Source organism: Carcharodon carcharias, chromosome 8, assembly GCF_017639515.1.
Source record: "Carcharodon carcharias isolate sCarCar2 chromosome 8, sCarCar2.pri, whole genome shotgun sequence".
NCBI classification, from domain to species: Eukaryota; Metazoa; Chordata; class Chondrichthyes; order Lamniformes; family Lamnidae; genus Carcharodon; species Carcharodon carcharias.
In genome coordinates this window covers 154,291,371-154,308,510 of record NC_054474.1, presented here as the reverse complement: position 1 = coordinate 154,308,510, position 17,140 = coordinate 154,291,371, and the positions used below count along the sequence as shown (strand labels likewise).

The 17,140-nt window shown below is 41.7% G+C and overlaps 1 protein-coding gene across 2 annotated transcripts; it reads right to left on the bottom strand.

Annotated features, from left to right (window-relative positions):
* Positions 1-224: 224 nt before the first annotated feature.
* Positions 225-9,216, bottom strand: LOC121280690 (transmembrane protein 250). Of its 2 annotated transcripts, XM_041192782.1 has the most exons (3): positions 9,120-9,216; positions 8,012-8,113; positions 225-877 (listed from the first exon to the last, which is right to left on the bottom strand). In XM_041192782.1, exon 3 carries the CDS (start codon positions 715-717, stop codon positions 298-300), a length of 420 nt encoding a protein of 139 aa, XP_041048716.1. In that variant the 5' UTR covers positions 718-877; positions 8,012-8,113; positions 9,120-9,216; the 3' UTR covers positions 225-297. The 2 variants fall into 2 exon arrangements, with proteins under 2 accessions (XP_041048716.1, XP_041048715.1); XM_041192781.1 differs by lacking the exon at positions 8,012-8,113.
* Positions 9,217-17,140: the final 7,924 nt, after the last annotated feature.

The following is a 17,140-nucleotide window of genomic DNA, read 5'->3' as shown; positions in this document are numbered from 1 at the left end:
CAGTGACTACACTTCAAAAAAGTATTATTTTGGCTATAAAACTTTGAGAAGTTTAGTGGTCATGAAACACGCTATATAAATGCAAGTCTTTCTTTTCTAGATCAAAGTGAGGATTAGATACCATGCACTGGGGGTGAAGGGAAGTGGGAGAAGGGAGAGAGAGAGGGGACAGTCTTCAATTTTTTTAAACTTGCTGATTTAAAATATATAAAATCAAATAAATCTTTTTGCAGGATTGTAAACAATATATTTTACATTGTAATGCACAAAACTGTTTCTTTTCACATGCACTCTTATTTACATATCAACAAATACCATAAAACACCAGCCCAGTCCTCCAACTAGCAGCATGGTCACATGAATCCCATAGATAAAGAGTTCATTGATGGTGTTGAAATCAACACGCCTGCGCCCCAGCAACAGGAGCACTATGGAGAGCTTGTACTGAAAGCGCAGGGACACACGTATGGAGAAGTACTGGATACAGAAGAGGATGGACAGTGCCACCCAGAGTATGGACGTAAAGAGGCTGCAGCTGAAATACAGCAGAAAACGGACAAAGCCATACATCCACCGTGATTTCAAGTAAAGGTCGAAGTTGTTGTACTTGGTCCGGACAAGGTGAGTGGTCCGTACGGGGCCGCATGCCGAGTGCAGGCATGTAGTGTGGGGGCCGTGGAAGGAACGCACCCGGCGGGGGATTGGGATCACAGGCATCAAGGCAGGTTGTTGCAGTGTCCCCTCGGTGATTGGAGCCCCAGGAAAAGTGACTTTGCTAATAGAAAACAAATCATTGTTTATTACTGGTCAACAGCTTCCCACTGATTCCTGTTCATCTGCAGTCTATGATCTGCCATGTCTCTTCTGAAGACTATTCCTGCAAGAGAAAAGCAAAAGATGAAATCACATTAAAAAAAAACATAACACTGGAGCTTTCTTCAGTTCTACAGAAAGGTTTTCCACCATTCTCCCAGTCCCCCCTGAAGATGCTGACTTGTGCAATGCACAATAGCAGAACATCAATCCTCATGTGCACAAGGGAATTCTTTGCATATGATGGGTGCATCAATCCTAGGTCAAGATCAGATTTTTGCCAGCCTTGTAAAATTGCACCGCAGTTAAGAATCAGCAATCTAACCAGATAGAAGGGAAGCAAATTCGCACAAGAATGAGTCTGATGCCATGAAAGTGGCCATTTGCTTTTAAAGGAAACTGCATTTCAGAGTGAGGGATCTGAGTTACCAGTTACAGTTAATGCTAATACTACATTGTCCTGAGATTTTAATTCTCTGTATACTTGGCTCATTTGGCATCCTGAAAGCTGAGTTCAATAACTGTATCCAAGTCAGTGCCTCTGATGATGTCATCGCAGCCCAGTGTTTACCAAAATTTAAACAGGAATAATTCTTTCCAATCAGCTGGTGTTTCAAAAAGGAGTGGTGAAGGTGAGTCGCCCTCTCTAGGGTTTTAACTGAGTTTCACAAGTGCAGAATGCAGCTGACTCTTAGCTGCCCTCTGAAATGGCCCAGCAAGCCACTCAGTTCAAGGGCAATTAGGGATAGGCAACAAATGCTGGTCTTCCCAACGATTCCCAGATCCCATGAAAGAATACAATTTTTTAAAAAGATACTCATTTAATCCAACTATGACCTCTCCCTGTTGCCCTCTTGCATTATGGATTGTCTTTCTGTGGAAATTGGTTTCAATCAGATCTTATTTCATTTTCTGGTTTATTTGTGGGTCATACAGCTGGCCTCTTTTACAATGTGACAGTTTGAATCCAATTACTCCTGAAAGTGAGGTGTGTGTGTGTGTGTGTGTGGCCGGGGGGAGGGGGGGTGGGGAATGCAGGTGAACATCCATGCCCAATTCATCCATCACTGAGAAGCAGGAAGGCATTTTGGGGGATGGAGAGGAGGAAGGAGAGCTATTTGTTCACCCAGAGGGTTTCTACGAGTGGCACTCCTGTATATTTTACATTGTTGTCCTGTTTCCTTCTATCTCCAATATTGCAAAAATTTTAAATGACATATAATTTTGATTTTCCATTAAGTTTTATTAAATGTAACTTTTTGAATCTAACCCTTAGCTGTGCTACTGGATTCACAATTTCTATTCTTGCTGTTCACTTCTGGTAAGGCAAACCAGAAAGTCAAGATGAGAGAAGGCCATATATAGGATAAATGGCACAGAAACAGGCCTTTCAGCCCAACCAATCCATGCTGGATCACTCTACTCCTCCCATCTTGTCTCATCTAAATCTACCAATGTGACTATCTATTCCCTTCTCCCTTAAATGCTTCCACACTGTTTGCTTCAACCGCTCCCTGTGCTAGTGAGTTCCAAAAAATGTCCCAGATTAGTAACAACTTACACTCACGCAGCAGTTTTAAAACGCAGCCAGACATCTCATATGCTTCAAAGTCAGGAGGAGGAGGAATTTGGATGCTGGACAGGAATGAGGAGAAAAACCAGGAGGATCACGGCTGAAAGTGAAAGCCAAAGCCATCCTGAATTCGTGCCCTCAAGCCTTTTGGAGGTCAACTTTTAAAAGTTGGAACATGTACAAGTGATAAATTGACCTTATGAATGAATAAAGGCATGTAAAAGAATGTCTGATTTAGATATTTTACATGATAGCATATTATTAGTCCTATTTACTTGCACAGAACCAGCTAGATTTTACGGTATTATTATACTTACTGCCCAGGACAATACTTCCTCCGGGCTGATAATCTGTGTGGAGTGCAATTTCCAATATCTTCCTAATATCAGTTGCTCACACCAGGAACACAGCTGCTAAAGACACTGCACTCACCACCATTACCCTACCAAATACAGTGAGTATTTTGCATGTTCACCTCACTGACTAATTACCAAGGTTACAAACTTTGGCTACATGATTCACAGAGGTTCAGTAACATAAAATCAGTACTGAGATGTTGGTTAAAAGCAATACCATGGTTGGCAAAACTACTGAGTGACTATCAATTGGAAGTGGCCTGATTTTTACCTGAGCAATCTTGCAAAAATCAGAGTGTCAGTATGTTTTGGAATTGAATTTCCACAAGCAGGGACCAAACACAGATTCTAGAAATGGTCGCAAATGGAGGCATTTCAGGCAAGGTCAATGATTACTCAGAAAAGATTTTTTCCAGAAAAGATGCGTCAACTGCCCATTAAAAACAGACCAAATGCAATAACAACTCCTTGCTGTTAAAACATAATCTTATCCAGCAAAAGGCTGGCATGATGATTCTGATGGGGATTTGCTCTCCTTTTAAACTTCCATTATAGATAAATTTACTTGTTAAATTGTGCCTTTTAAACATAGTAGAAACTTAAGCTCAAGCACAGGATCAGTTAGAGCTGTGCCAAATCTTGCCCAGTACAGTAGTACTGCCAAGACACTTCAACTGATTCCAGTACTTAAGGTTCAGCTTCTACCATCTTGGAGGGAACTCAAGATTGGAATTTAAAAAAACACCCATGAATATGTCAATTATAAACTGTTGCATTCATCCTGTTTAAATAGAAAAATTTTGACTTGTCACAGGGTGCCACACAACAACAACATTTAAGTACCAGCTTTATTTATTGCCAACTTTCATACGTATCTTGCATTGGTGTAAAACTACCTTGACTCCTAGAGCTAATGATTCAGTCTAGTTTGAATGTGAAGCCATGCAGAACACATTCAAGCACAAGGTGCAGAACCCTCTTCAGGAGATAATGCCTCACCACTCGAGTTTCACACCAACTCCAACATAACAAGTAATTTAACAGCACCTACGTCTATCCTCCCTATCCCTAACCACAAACTGGTCTACAATGAGCAGGATAAGTCCAGTCTCTCAGCAGGCACAATATTATTGTTGACTCTTGAACAGGGGTGCGCTAATCACACTTTCCTTATTTTAAGTAGAATGAACATGCTCATGGAGGAGGAAGTGTGACAATATGGTGAAGGTTGATAAGGTTTAAATGTGGATGGACTAAGGCTAAGGGTTTGTGCAGGATTTTGTTTTGGAGTTGCTACTCTGATGCCAAGATCAGATGGGACACATGTCTCTGCCCCATTTCGTAAATAGTCACGCGACACATTTTCCTAGGGATAAGAATATAAGTAGGAACAGGAGTCGACCATTCGGCCCCTCAAGCCTGCTCTGCCATTCAATAAGATCATGGCTGATTTGCTTGTGTTTCGAATTCCACATTCTCATCTACACCCTATAACCTTTGATTCCCTTACCTAACAAGAACTACCTTTGCCTCAAAAATATTCAATGACCTCCGCCTCCACTGCCTTCTGAGGCAGAGTGTTCCAAAGTCACACAACTCAGAAAAAAATTCTCATCTCTGTCTTAAAAGGATGACCTCTAATTTTAAAACAGTGCCCCCTAGTTCTGACTCATCCACAAGAGGAAACATCTTTTCCACGTCCACCTTGTCAAGGCCATTCAGGATCTTGTACACTTCAATCAAATCACCCCTCACTCTTCTAAAGTCCAGTGGAAACAAGCTCAGTCTGTCCAACCTTTCTTCATAAGACAACCCATTCATTCCAGGTATCAATCTAGTAAACCACCTCTGAACAGCCTCCAATGCAGTTACATCCTTCTTTAAATAAAGAGACCAAAACTGCACACAATATTGAAGGTGAATGGCCAATTAATGGTCAGAAGGTGTGCTCACCATCCAATTAAGGACAGCGGGCAGGCTCCCAACACTGGAGGGTCAAAAGGAGGTCCTCCAGCACTGACAGAGCAGCAGCTTGTCAATGTAGGTAAGAGGAAGAGAGGGAGGGTGCCTCAAGATGGGGTATGGAACTGGGTGGAGAACTGGGTTAGACACAAGCCTTTCTAGGGCCCAACCTTGAAATCAGGCCAATATGAGGGATTAAGACTTGTTCTGACAGCAAGGTCCCTATATGAAATGAGTTTGGATAGTCCGTCCAGTTTCCAGAGGGTATGTGCTTAATTTAGTACAAAATTTGCCTCACACTAAGTTGGCAATCCCACCTGATTTATAATGAATTTAGGCTCAAATTCCTTTCATAGATCAGTGATCTAAAGTTGGAATTATGTTTGTGCCTTTGTTACTTTCTCTAATGGCACATTTATACTGCAGCTACTGGTCTAAGCCTAGCACGCATGAGGACCCCTCCAGGGTTAAAATTTCAATGTTTAGAGAAAACAGGCAAGAATATCTGTATTCTATAAAATATTTAAATCAGTTTGAGTCCACTTCAAAAAGCTGCTCAGAGGCATGAAATATATTAATTCTGTCAACCCAAGAACTAAACCTGTCCTCAAACGGTGTCTCAGCTCCTTGTTCTAGAGTCAAATCCAACCCTTAGTCTGGCGATTTACACTACACCTTAGCATACATGTACAGTGAAACTACGTCACAGAGATGCTACAGATGTAGTGTTAGTGTAGTCATAATTGCATCAGTATCACTATCCTGAACATATATTCTACAGAATGTCGACTGACACAACTGTGTGAGCCAATGAGTATGAGGTGGGGCAGGATTTATGGCAGGATCCACAGCAAACAGGGTCTATTTCAACAGCACACTATAGCAAATAGTCTATCGAGAGTTTGTTTAAAGAACCTCTATGAACTACAGCAAACAGAACTCAGGACCAAACCTACAGCAACATCATCTGATCAGAGCAGGGTAACGTTTCCAGCTGAGTGCAATGAGTAGAAAATAGCTACATAAAACAAATTATGTACTTAAAAGCAATCCCAGTCACTTCCAGCACTGCAGGCTCCAGGTGAGTGAGTGACAGGGGAATTATCCAATCATTTTCATTTTGGATGGGGATAGTGATGCCTGAATATACAGCCCACATACTGTGATTTACATACCTCCTACAATTCAGGGCACTGAAGCAAGAGGGAAGAAAGAGCCCTAATCTCAATATGATTTCCTTTGCAAAGACAACATTTGCATTTCAGTAAAGAAGGCCATTAACTAGAAGTGAGAGTTGCCCGCTGTATATTTACCGATCTGACTATACTTTCCCTTGTCAATTCTTCACACTGCCATTAGGAGAGACTGGGAGGGGGTCAGAGCAAGTATATAGCTAACAGCAGTAGCAGAAACAAAAATTATCATGCATTTCAAGCAGAGACAGTTGCAAAGAATGCAAAACTTAGCCAGGGAGACCCATGTCATTTCTGAGGGCTGCAAACTGACTCAGTCCAGCAGAAGAGAACTCTGTGGGTCTGTCACCCTGATCGTCAGCTGCTTCATCTTTAACAATTCAAAAGCTGTACACTTCTAAAGTGCTCAGGAGATTCACCCTGAGCACGTTGTAAACCTGCCTTCAACATTGCACTGGAGTTAGATGTAATGCAGTGCCATGCCCAAGTGTTGTGCCATGCTACGGAGCTCAAATGCATTCTAGAAGCAGGCCAAGCCCTTACTGTTGGTCTGCATTGCCACACACTCAATAATCCTCTGGCATGGACACGAAAGTTGCAGTAGAGCTACAGTCTAACCAGACAAAACCTGGCTATCAGTTGTCACTTGTAAAATGGGATCATTTCCAAAGTGAATCTTAAGAGACCATTGTGCCAGTTCACAGCTTTCCTTCTGTTCTCGCCAGGTGAAACAAAGCCAGAGGCAGAAAAGAACAAGAAAGAGCAGTTTGTAAATACATTCACAGCAGTATTGAAGCTGTCAAAGAACTTTATACAATGTACCCAACAGGGAAGTGCATTTAGCTCAAAAAGACACAATGTTTCAACAAATAATAAGTATATCAAACATCTTGCTTTAAAGACTTGAACAAAAGTTATGCTTTTGCTTTGGGGGGGGGGGGTCAAGAAAAGGGAGAAAAAAGTTATCACCCAGTAAATTACACGATGGATTCAGAAAAAAACGACGATCTTTGGCCCACTTAGTTCATTCTTTCAGGATCAACCTGCCTTGTCTCCTTGTTCTAGCACCCAACATTTTCTAACAGTAACTTATGATAGCGCCTTGAACATGGGAAACATTCCATGGTGCTTCACAGGAGACGCTACCAGACTACCCATCCAATGCTCCCCCATCTTTCAGTTTCCGTAAAATTAAGTTCATATCCTAAGCTGCACCGGGTCTGATTCACCCATCACGCTTGTGCTAGTTTCTTATTCTTACATGGGCTGTAGACATCAGCATTTGTTGCCCATCTCTAATTGAGCTTAATAGCTTGCCCATTTCAAAGGGCACTTAAGAGTCAACCACATTGCTGTGGCAACAGCCACAAACCCAATGGTGTGGGTCTGGAGTCACACGTAGGCCAGACCAGCCAGTTAAGGATATTAGTGAACCAGATGGGGTTTTACGACAATCAATGTTAGCTGCCATGGTCATCATTGCTAAGACCAGCTTCAATTCCAAATTTATTAACTAAATTCAAATTCCACTAGCTGCTGTGGTGGGATTTGAACCTAAGTACCAAGAGCGCGAACCTGAGCCTCCAGATTACTAGTCCAGTGACGTTACCACTACAGCACCATCACCCCCCACTTTCTGATGGGGGAAAGGATGGTAGCAATATGGCAGAAGCAGTTGAACATATGGTCTCAATCATATTGACAAACTTGTCAGGAGGTGAAGGTGGAGAAAGCAAGGTCAAGAGGTTTAAGGAGGCAGTTAAAAGTGGAGAAAAGAACCAGGGGGTTGTTTTCATCACTTCAGGTGTATTGATGGTGTCCCTTTTCAAAATAATTTGAAGAAAATGAGAGCACTATATACAAAGGAATGTATAGTGGGGGGTCAAATGTGTTGGAGGGGAATACTAAGAGGAAGGATTGGGAATCTTCAAACCTAATAAAAGACATTGCTATAGGAATATGATATTGAGTGGGATGAAGAAATCACATCTGAAAAATGACTTTCAGACATGCCAAGCTAGTTGAAAAAGGTATAAGTTCAAGGATGTGAAGGGTAAATTTAAGGCTGATGCCAGGGTGTATTACAGATTGGGCAGATTTCAGAAAAGACTCACCTTAAGACTGCTGAAACTGCTCACTATGCCAGGATTATCTTGGGAAATATCTTTTTCAGGTGTATAGTTTCTTCGTCCCACTTAGCATCATGTCCTAGACGTCTCTTATTAGGGATGAAGAGTCCCAGCTTAATCAATCTTTTCTCAGAGCATACAATCCAACACTTCGATATTACTTTATGCCACTTTGAAGGGTTCCTTGTTCCTCATCCAGTAATCTAATTTCCTTAAAATTATATCTTTCTTAACATCAATAGATCTGGAGAGACGATGGTGTAATGCTAATGTCACTGGACTAGCAAATGCTAATGCTCTGGATACATGGGTTCAAATCCATGACAGCTGGTAAGCTAGTCTCAGTGATAGTGACCACGAGACTATCAATGATCACAAAATTGATTGTCACTAATGCCCTTTAGGGAAGGAAATCTGCCATCCTTACTTTGCCTGGCCTAGGTGTGACTCAAGACCCACAGCAATGTGGTCTGCTCTTAACTGCCCTCTGAAATGACCTAGCAAGGTCAGTTCAAGGGCAATTAAGGATGGGCAACAAATGTTGGCCTTGCCCGTAAAGCCCACATCCTATGAAAGAATATATATATAAAAAAAACCCATCTTGCAAGACATACAATACTTGAAGACGACAAAAAACAAATAGCACACAAGCAACCTTTCATAATGTTTGGACAAAAATCCATCCAGTGTCTCCCACTAACTGAAGCCCCAAGGAAATGTTAATAAAAATCAGCTTTAAATAACAAAACTCCAAACTAATTATCAGGGTAATTTTGTGGTTGAGGGAGAACACATTTCAAATGAAAAGAGAGGGAACAGATTGAATTAAATACAATTAAACATCGCCTTGTTTTACTAAATCGGAGTTCTAACCTTTGCTCATTGACTCAGCGACTATTTTATGAGACATTAAATGCAGGGATTGGCTCTGAATGAGAGTCTGTGGTGGGTTTGGAAATTGGGGGGAGTCTCAGGCCTCAGGCCCAGGCCCTTTACACCCTTATATCACAAATATTCAACAGTCCGCTCCTTCCCTCCGCGATAAACAGCAGAGAGGGGATTACTGAGAAAAAAATCTATCGCGTTTACTTACATGTTGCACCCAATAACTAACAACATTCGCGCTGTGTAAAAGGGGGAGGCTTCTTCCCGTCTCCTCAGCGACCGCTCACATTTTACGGCACGTCGCAAACAGCAGACTGGCCCTACAGGAAAAGTGAAGTGGCTTCAATCAGATACACACACACACATATACATATGTTGCATGTGCACACATATATGTCCATATATTGCATATACATGCACAAATTGCAGATGCACATGTGCATATACGCATATATATTGCAAATGTACATGTGCACATTTTGCTTAGACACATACATGTAGGTGTATTACATCTGCACACATACATGTTCATTCATATATTGTATATATGCACATATATTGCAAATAAACGTGCATATAATTGCAAATACACATACATGTATGTATATTACATATGCGCACATATATGTTTATATATTTCACATACACACAAATGCATGTACATAAATTGCACACACGTAAATATATTGCATATGCACGCATGTATATGTTCACACATTGCATATACACACATATATTTCATGTACATATATTGCATATACATACATGTATATACAAGTACATACATTGCATATGCACAGAAAAATGTAAATATATTGCATATGTAGACATATTAGTGCACAAATCATTCATACATAGGTGCAGGTATTGATTTACATAAATGCATTCACATGTTTCAAATGCAGACATTAATGTGTACATATATTGCACACATATAAGTATATCACATTTATAAATACATACCTATATTTCAGAGGCAGGCATATACATGCACATGTATTTATATAAATAGTATATTTTATATAAAACTCTCAAAAATTAAATTGCTTTTATCAAATGAAGCTATTTACTTTAGATTGCTACATGGGTTCAATCTCACTCCTGGACTTAAGCACAAAAAGGAAGGCTGACGCTCCAGTACAATACAGAGGGAGTACTGCACTGTTGAAGGTGCTGTCTTTCAGATGGGATGTTAAACTGAGGCTCTGTCTATCCTCTCAGGTGGATGTAAAAGATCCATGTTCACTCTTTTGAAGGGCAGTTGTCCTAGGCAACATTTATTCCTCAATCAACATTACAAAAGAAGAATATTTGCTCATTATAACATTCCTGTTTATGGGAGCTTGCTGTGCACAAATTGGCTTCTGCATTTCCTACATTACAACAGTGACTAAACTTCAAAAGCACCTTGTGACTGTAAAGAACCTTGAGATGTCCAATCTTGATGAAAGGCATTATATAAATGAAAGATTTTTTTTTAAAAATAATCTATTGCAGATGCTGGAGATCTGAGATAAAAACAAATCATGGTAGAAAGGTCATTGACCTGAAATGTTGGTCGAGATTTGGCAACTCAATCAAAACCAATCCACATGCACAGAATTAAAATCAGGTCTGTTAAATCTGTTTCTGCCTCCACCGATGCTGCCTGACCTATTGAGTATTTCCAGTACTCTCTTTTTTTACAAAATTCACTTCTTCTACTGATGTCATTTTCAAAACAGTTTCACACTGTTTTCAAACGACATCTGAAGTAAAATGAAAACGCATTAATAAAACAACAACATTAAGATTAAAACCATTTATGAGTAATGCTTTCACATACTGTTTACATTTTGTTTCTATCATGTGCCCATCCAAGGATGTTGAAGTTTAATGTTGCACAGGGACTTTATGAACAGCCTGTGTGATTGAAAGATCTATTTTGCCTACACAGAAGCACAGAATTTTATGGCTCAGAAGGAGACCATTTGGCCCATCGTGTCTGCACCGGCTCCCCGAATGAGCAATTCACTTAATGCCATTCTCCCGCCTTTACCCCGTAACCCTGCACATTCTTCCCTTTTAGGTAACTACCTAATTCCCTTTTGAATGCCTCAATTTTGAATGCCTCCACCACGCTCACAGGCAATGCATTCCAAACGTTAACCACTCGCTGCGAGAAAAAGATTTTCTCTATGTTGCTTTTGCTTCTTTTGTGAATTACTTTAAATCTGTGCTCGCTCATTCTCGAGCCTTTCACGAACGGGAACAGTTTTTCCCTATCTACTCTGTCCTGATCTCCCATGATTTTGAATACCTCTCTCAAATATCCTTTCAGCTTTCTTTTCTCCAAGGAAAATAGTCCTAACTTCTCCCATCTATCCTCCTCACTCAAGTTCCTCATTCTGGGAGCCATTCTTGTGAATTTTTTCTGCACTCTCTCCAATGTCTTCACATCCTTCCTAAAGTACGGCACCCAGAGCTCGACACAACACATCAGCTGAGGCTGAACTGGTGTCCTATACAAGGTCAGCATAACCCCCTTGGTCTTGTACTCTCTATCCCTATTACTAAAGCCTTGGATAGTGTATGCTTTATTAACCATGCTCTCAACCTCTCCTGCCACCTTCAATGACATATGCACATATACACCCAAGTCCCTCTGCTCCTGCACCCCCATTTAGAATTGTGCCCTTAATTTTATATTGTCTCTCCATGTTCTTCCTACCAAATTGAATCACTTCACAGTTCTCCACAAACCGAAGTTGTAAACCTTTTCCCTACACAATGATAATATGTATATTTATTTTGCCTAGGGTTGCCAACTCTGCCTGAATACATCCCTGGAGGTTCCATAATATAACCTCCAGTTCATAATCTTCCACCACTCTCCAATCTCCAACCAAGCAGCTCAGTTCTCCCAAACTCCACATATCAGCAAGCACCACGTTCTCCTTCTCCAGGGCCACCTAGGTGTTAACAAAGCATGGAAAGAGAGGCGGGTTTGGGTTCTCAAGAGTCCACAAGGCTATTAAGTTTCTGTATTAGTTATCTTATTAATGCCTTATTGCAGAATGTGGAGGTCGTGTGGTGCAGCAGGTAGCATCCCTGCCTCTGAGCCAAAAGCACCAGTGTTCATGTCCCACTGTAGGACTTGATGGCCAAGGAAGGTGCATTCATGAAGCAATCAAGCATGTTTAATAACAATCTGCAAATCCTTCCAACACACCAATACCAGGTGGTAAGATCGAGAGAGATTTCTGGTCAGCCATGTGATGGAAAGAATGTTGGAGTCTCTGCCATCATTTTCCATAGCTCTGGACTACAGCATGCATCTAAAAGTGTATGTTGCCACAGCAGTTCGGACTTCTTGGGGTGTCGGTTGGCTCAATTGGCTAGATGGATGGTATGTATCAGATTGTTGCCAACAGCATGAGGCCCGATCCCTGTCCTGGCTGTGGTGGATTTGGGACCTGCCTCCTTGTCCTACCCGTGCTGTGGGTTGGACCAGCCTTCGGACAGAGAAGTGAAGAAAAGGATTGCAGAATACTGAGTGTTTTTCTGTAAATTACCATTGCTTCTGATCTCATGACTCTAAGTTGTATCTCTATAATTCTATCCAGCGTTATCCTAGGTGCAGCTGACAGTCTTTTAGAAGTTAAGAAAAGCTGTTGTGGAACAGTGTCAGTGTTTGCACAAAAAGACTTTGAAATCCATTATTTCAGGGCAGTCCCTTTTTGTAAATTGGAAACAGCAGCAATTTGCATTTATATAGCACCTTTTTTTATTCGTTCATGGGATGTGAGCAGCACTGGCAAGGCCAGCAGTTATTGCTCATCCTTAATTACCCTTGAGAAGGAGGTGGTGAGATACATCCTTGAACCACTGCAGTCCATGTGGTGTAGATGCACTCACAGTGCTGTTAGGGAGGGTATTTCAGGATTTTGACACAGTGGAGTACCAAACAAAATTTGGCATGAGTAACCCAAGGCAATGTAAGGAAAACCTTGTCAATGAAGTAGGTTTAAGTGAAGCTTTTAAAGGGCAGGTTGGAGGTGGAGAAATTTGGGGAGAAAATTCCAGATCTTTGGCCCCAGGCAGCTGAAGACATGGCTGCCAATGGGTGGAGCGATGAAAACTGGGGCTGTTCAAGAGACCAGAACTGGTAGAGTTCAGATTTATGAGAGGTTTGTAGGCCCGGGGAAGGGGACAAAGATAGAGAGGGTTGAGGCCATGGAGGGATTTTAAAGCAAAGATGAGAATTATAAAATAAAGGCATTGCTGGACGACTGGCAACCAATGTGGGTCCATGAGTACAGGGGCGATGAGTGAACTGAAATTGGTGCGAGTTATAGACAGGAATTGGGATCATAGATTAAGCTCTAACAGTTGCTTTATTGATAAAAATGCATTGTAAACTTCATTAACAAATGCTTCCAAATCATGAAACATGGTGTAAGTAGCAAATGCTCCTTTTTACACTTTGCTGCATTATTTTAAGTGCTGGTTACAATCTATCTACATATATGTGTCTTGTACCTAAATCAATGTTCATCACACTTTAGAGCAAATTCTAAATGTCAAAAAGCAAATTTAAATAAAGGAAGCAAGGCAGTTATTTCATACCAATTTCTTCTTACCTAGAGCCACAAATTTACAAGCATCCACCAATCTACAAATGTCTCCCACCAATAGATAGTAACCTCACATAGAAACGCCCCTTCTGCAGATTTTACTGGCTGGAGAGTATGTGTCAGAAGCTCTGGCTGGTAGGTCACTCTAATTACCTTGGGGTCTGACCTGACTAATATAACCCCAATTGGTATATATGTATGAAGCATGGGCCTGAATCAGGCACTCACCTCAGCCGCCTGTTGTTAAAACAGCCATAAGGTGGTAACTGAGCAACAAAATGTACCTTATAGCTTTAACTCACATTCTGACCATTAGCTGCCAGGTGGAGTTAGTTAAAAATCCCCCAAAAGGAGACTAAACATGAAATGTTAACTGGTCTGTTTTCTCCACAGGTGCTGCCTGACCAGATGAGTTCTTCCAACGTATTCTGTTTTTGTGTCAGGTTTCAAGCATTTGCAGCTTTTTGTTCACACAATTGACCTCTAAATTGCCTGATTTTTAACCTACGTAGATCCCTTCCCCAGAGGGAGCACAATATGATGGTTCCCTTAAAGGAATAGTTAAATACCACTGAGTTTTAGCAATAGCTTCACAGCTGTGCTCCTGATCACACGGCTGGTGCATAGCTTGCAATAAAATAATGTCAATGCAAACATTTGTATAACGGTATTTTACCTCATAACACAATACTCATTGAATAGAGAATAAGCAACAGTACCAAAGCAAAAGCTATCTTTCTACTGTGGAGGAGTAAGCTACAATCAAGCATGATTTAATTGAAAACAAAAACAGAATTACCTGGAAAAACTCAGCAGGTCTGGCAGCTTCGGCGGAGAAGAAAAGAGTTGACGTTTCGAGTCCTCATGACCCCTCGACAGAACTTGAGTTCGAGTCCAAGAAAGAGTTGAAATATAAGCTGGTTTAAGGTGTGTGTGTGGGGGCGGAGAGATAGAGAGAAAGAGAGGTGGAGGGGGGGGTGTGGTTGTAGGGACAAACAAGCAGTGATAGAAGCAGATCATCAAGAGATGTCAACGACAATAGTACAATAGAACACATAGGTGTTAAAGTTAAAGTTGGTGATATTATCTAAACGAATGTGCTAATTAAGAATGGATGGTAGGGCACTCAAGGTATAGCTCTAGTGGGGTTTTTTTTTATAATGGAAATAGGTGGGAAAAGGAAAATCTTTATAATTTATTGGAAAAAAAAAGTAAGGGGGAAACAGAAAGGGGGTGGGGATGGGGGAGGGAGCTCACAACCTAAAGTTGTTGAATTCAATATTCAGTCCGGAAGGCTGTAAAGTCCCTAGTCGGAAGATGAGGTGTTGTTCCTCCAGTTTGCGTTGGGCTTCACTGGAACAATGCAGCAAGCCAAGGACAGACATGTGGGCAAGAGAGCAGGGTGGAGTGTTAAAATGGCAAGCGACAGGGAGGTTTGGGTCATTCTTGCGGACAGACCGCAGGTGTTCTGCAAAGCGGTCGCCCAGTTTACGTTTGGTCTCTCCAATGTAGAGGATACCACATTGGGAGCAACGAATGCAGTAGACTAAGTTGGGGGAAATGCAAGTGAAATGCTGCTTCACTTGAAAGGAGTGTTTGGGTCCTTGGACGGTGAGGAGAGAGGAAGTGAAGGGGCAGGTGTTGCATCTTTTGCGTGGGCATGGGTGGTGCCATAGGAGGGGGTTGAGGAGTAGGGGTTGATGGAGGAGTGGACCAGGGTGTCCCGGAGGGAGTGATCCCTACGGAATGCCGATAAGGGGGGTGAAGGGAAGATGTGTTTGGTGGTGGCATCATGCTGGAGTTGGCGGAAATGGCGGAGGATGATCCTTTGAATGCGGAGGCTGGTGGGGTGATAAGTGAGGACAAGGGGGACCCTATCATGTTTCTGGGAGGGAGGAGAAGGCGTGAGGGCGGATGCGTAGGAGATGGGCCGGACACGGTTGAGGGCCCTGTCAACGACCGTGGGTGGAAAACCTCGGTTAAGGAAGAAGGAGGACATGTCAGAGGAACTGTTTTTGAATGTAGCATCATCGGAACAGATGCGACGGAGGCGAAGGAACTGAGAGAATGGGATGGAGTCCTTACAGGAAGCGAGGTGTGAGGAGCTGTAGTCGAGATAGCTGTGGGAGTCGGTGGGTTTGTAATGGATATTGGTGGACAGTCTATCACCAGAGATTGAGACAGAGAGGTCAAGGAAGGGAAGGGAAGTGTCAGAGATGGACCACGTGAAAATGAAGGAGGGGTGGAGATTGGAAGCAAAATTAATAAATTTTTCCAAGTCCCGACGAGAGCATGAAGCGGCACCGAAGTAATCATCGAAGTACCGGAGAAAGAGTTGTGGAAGGGGGCCAGAGTAGGACTGGAACAAGGAATGTTCCACATACCCCATAAAGAGACAGGCATAGCTGGGGCCCATGCGGGTACCCATAGCCACACCTTTTATTTGGAGGAAGTGAGAGGAGTTGAAGGAGAAATTGTTCAGCGTGAGAACAAGTTCAGCCAGACGGAGGAGAGTAGTGATTTAATTGAATGGCAGAACAGGACCAAGGGGATGAATGGCCTATTCCTTTTCCTATGTCCCTTTCTTCCCTATGGACATGGATCCAAAGTGTTGACAAGACAAGAAGCTGTAAGCTGCTTTTCAGCAAGCAGAAAATTCCATAGGATTTGCAACAGGGAAACAGGCCATTTAACCCAACTGATCCATGTCAGTGTTTATGCCCCAAACAAGCCTCCTCCCACCCCTCTTCACCTAACCCTATTAGCATATCCTTCTATTGCTTTCTTATGTACTTATCTAGCTGCCCCTTAAATGTCTCAACTACTCCCTGTAGTGATAATTCACACATTCTCTGGGTAAAGGAGTCTCCCCTGAATTCCTTTTTGGATTTATTAGTGACTATCTTATAGTTATGAACCCTTGTTTTGGTCTTCTCTTTGTCCAACCTATCAAACTACTTCATAATTTTAAAGTCTCTAACAGGTCACATTCTCTTTTCTCAATAGTAATAACCTCTCAGCTCTGCTAACATCCTCATAAATCTTCGCCTCTCCCTCAATTTCCTTTTTTTAGTATGGAGACGAAAACTGTGCTCAATGTTGTAAGTGTGTTCTCCAAGAATCTATACAACTTTGACATAACTTCCCTGCTCTTCAATTCTATTCCTCGCAAAATGAATTAAAACTAAAATTTGCACCTGGGTTATCTAAGTTAGACTCAATGCTTTCGTCTAAGAAATAGTTTGAAAGCTCTAATCTACCTGATCTAAAGTTATCATCAGTTACCATGGCAACTTTCTCTACAATGTGTTGATGTTGGAAGGAAACCTGTTTCCATTTTTATTATTGTTTAATACACGAAAGCAAATTATTTTAAAATAAGTAAGAGGGCATCTGGTGCATGAAGCTATGATAGGTGAGCTACACAGGGTTACTCTCACTTTGATTTCAAAGTGCTTTATTTAGGCTCCTTTCCATGGTGCTGCAATGGGAGAGATTAACACAACAGTTCTGCCAAATGGGAAGAGACAAGCACAACTCAGGGATAAAAGATCTCTATGCATCATCGTGAAAATTTAATATGAGCAGCTTGAAACAGGCAATTGCTGTGCTT

What these genes read in the sequence shown, in the direction of transcription:
- LOC121280690 (XM_041192782.1), bottom strand. Translation starts at nt 717, where the DNA reads ATGCCTGTGATCCCAATCCCCCGCCGGGTGCGTTCCTTCCACGGCCCC.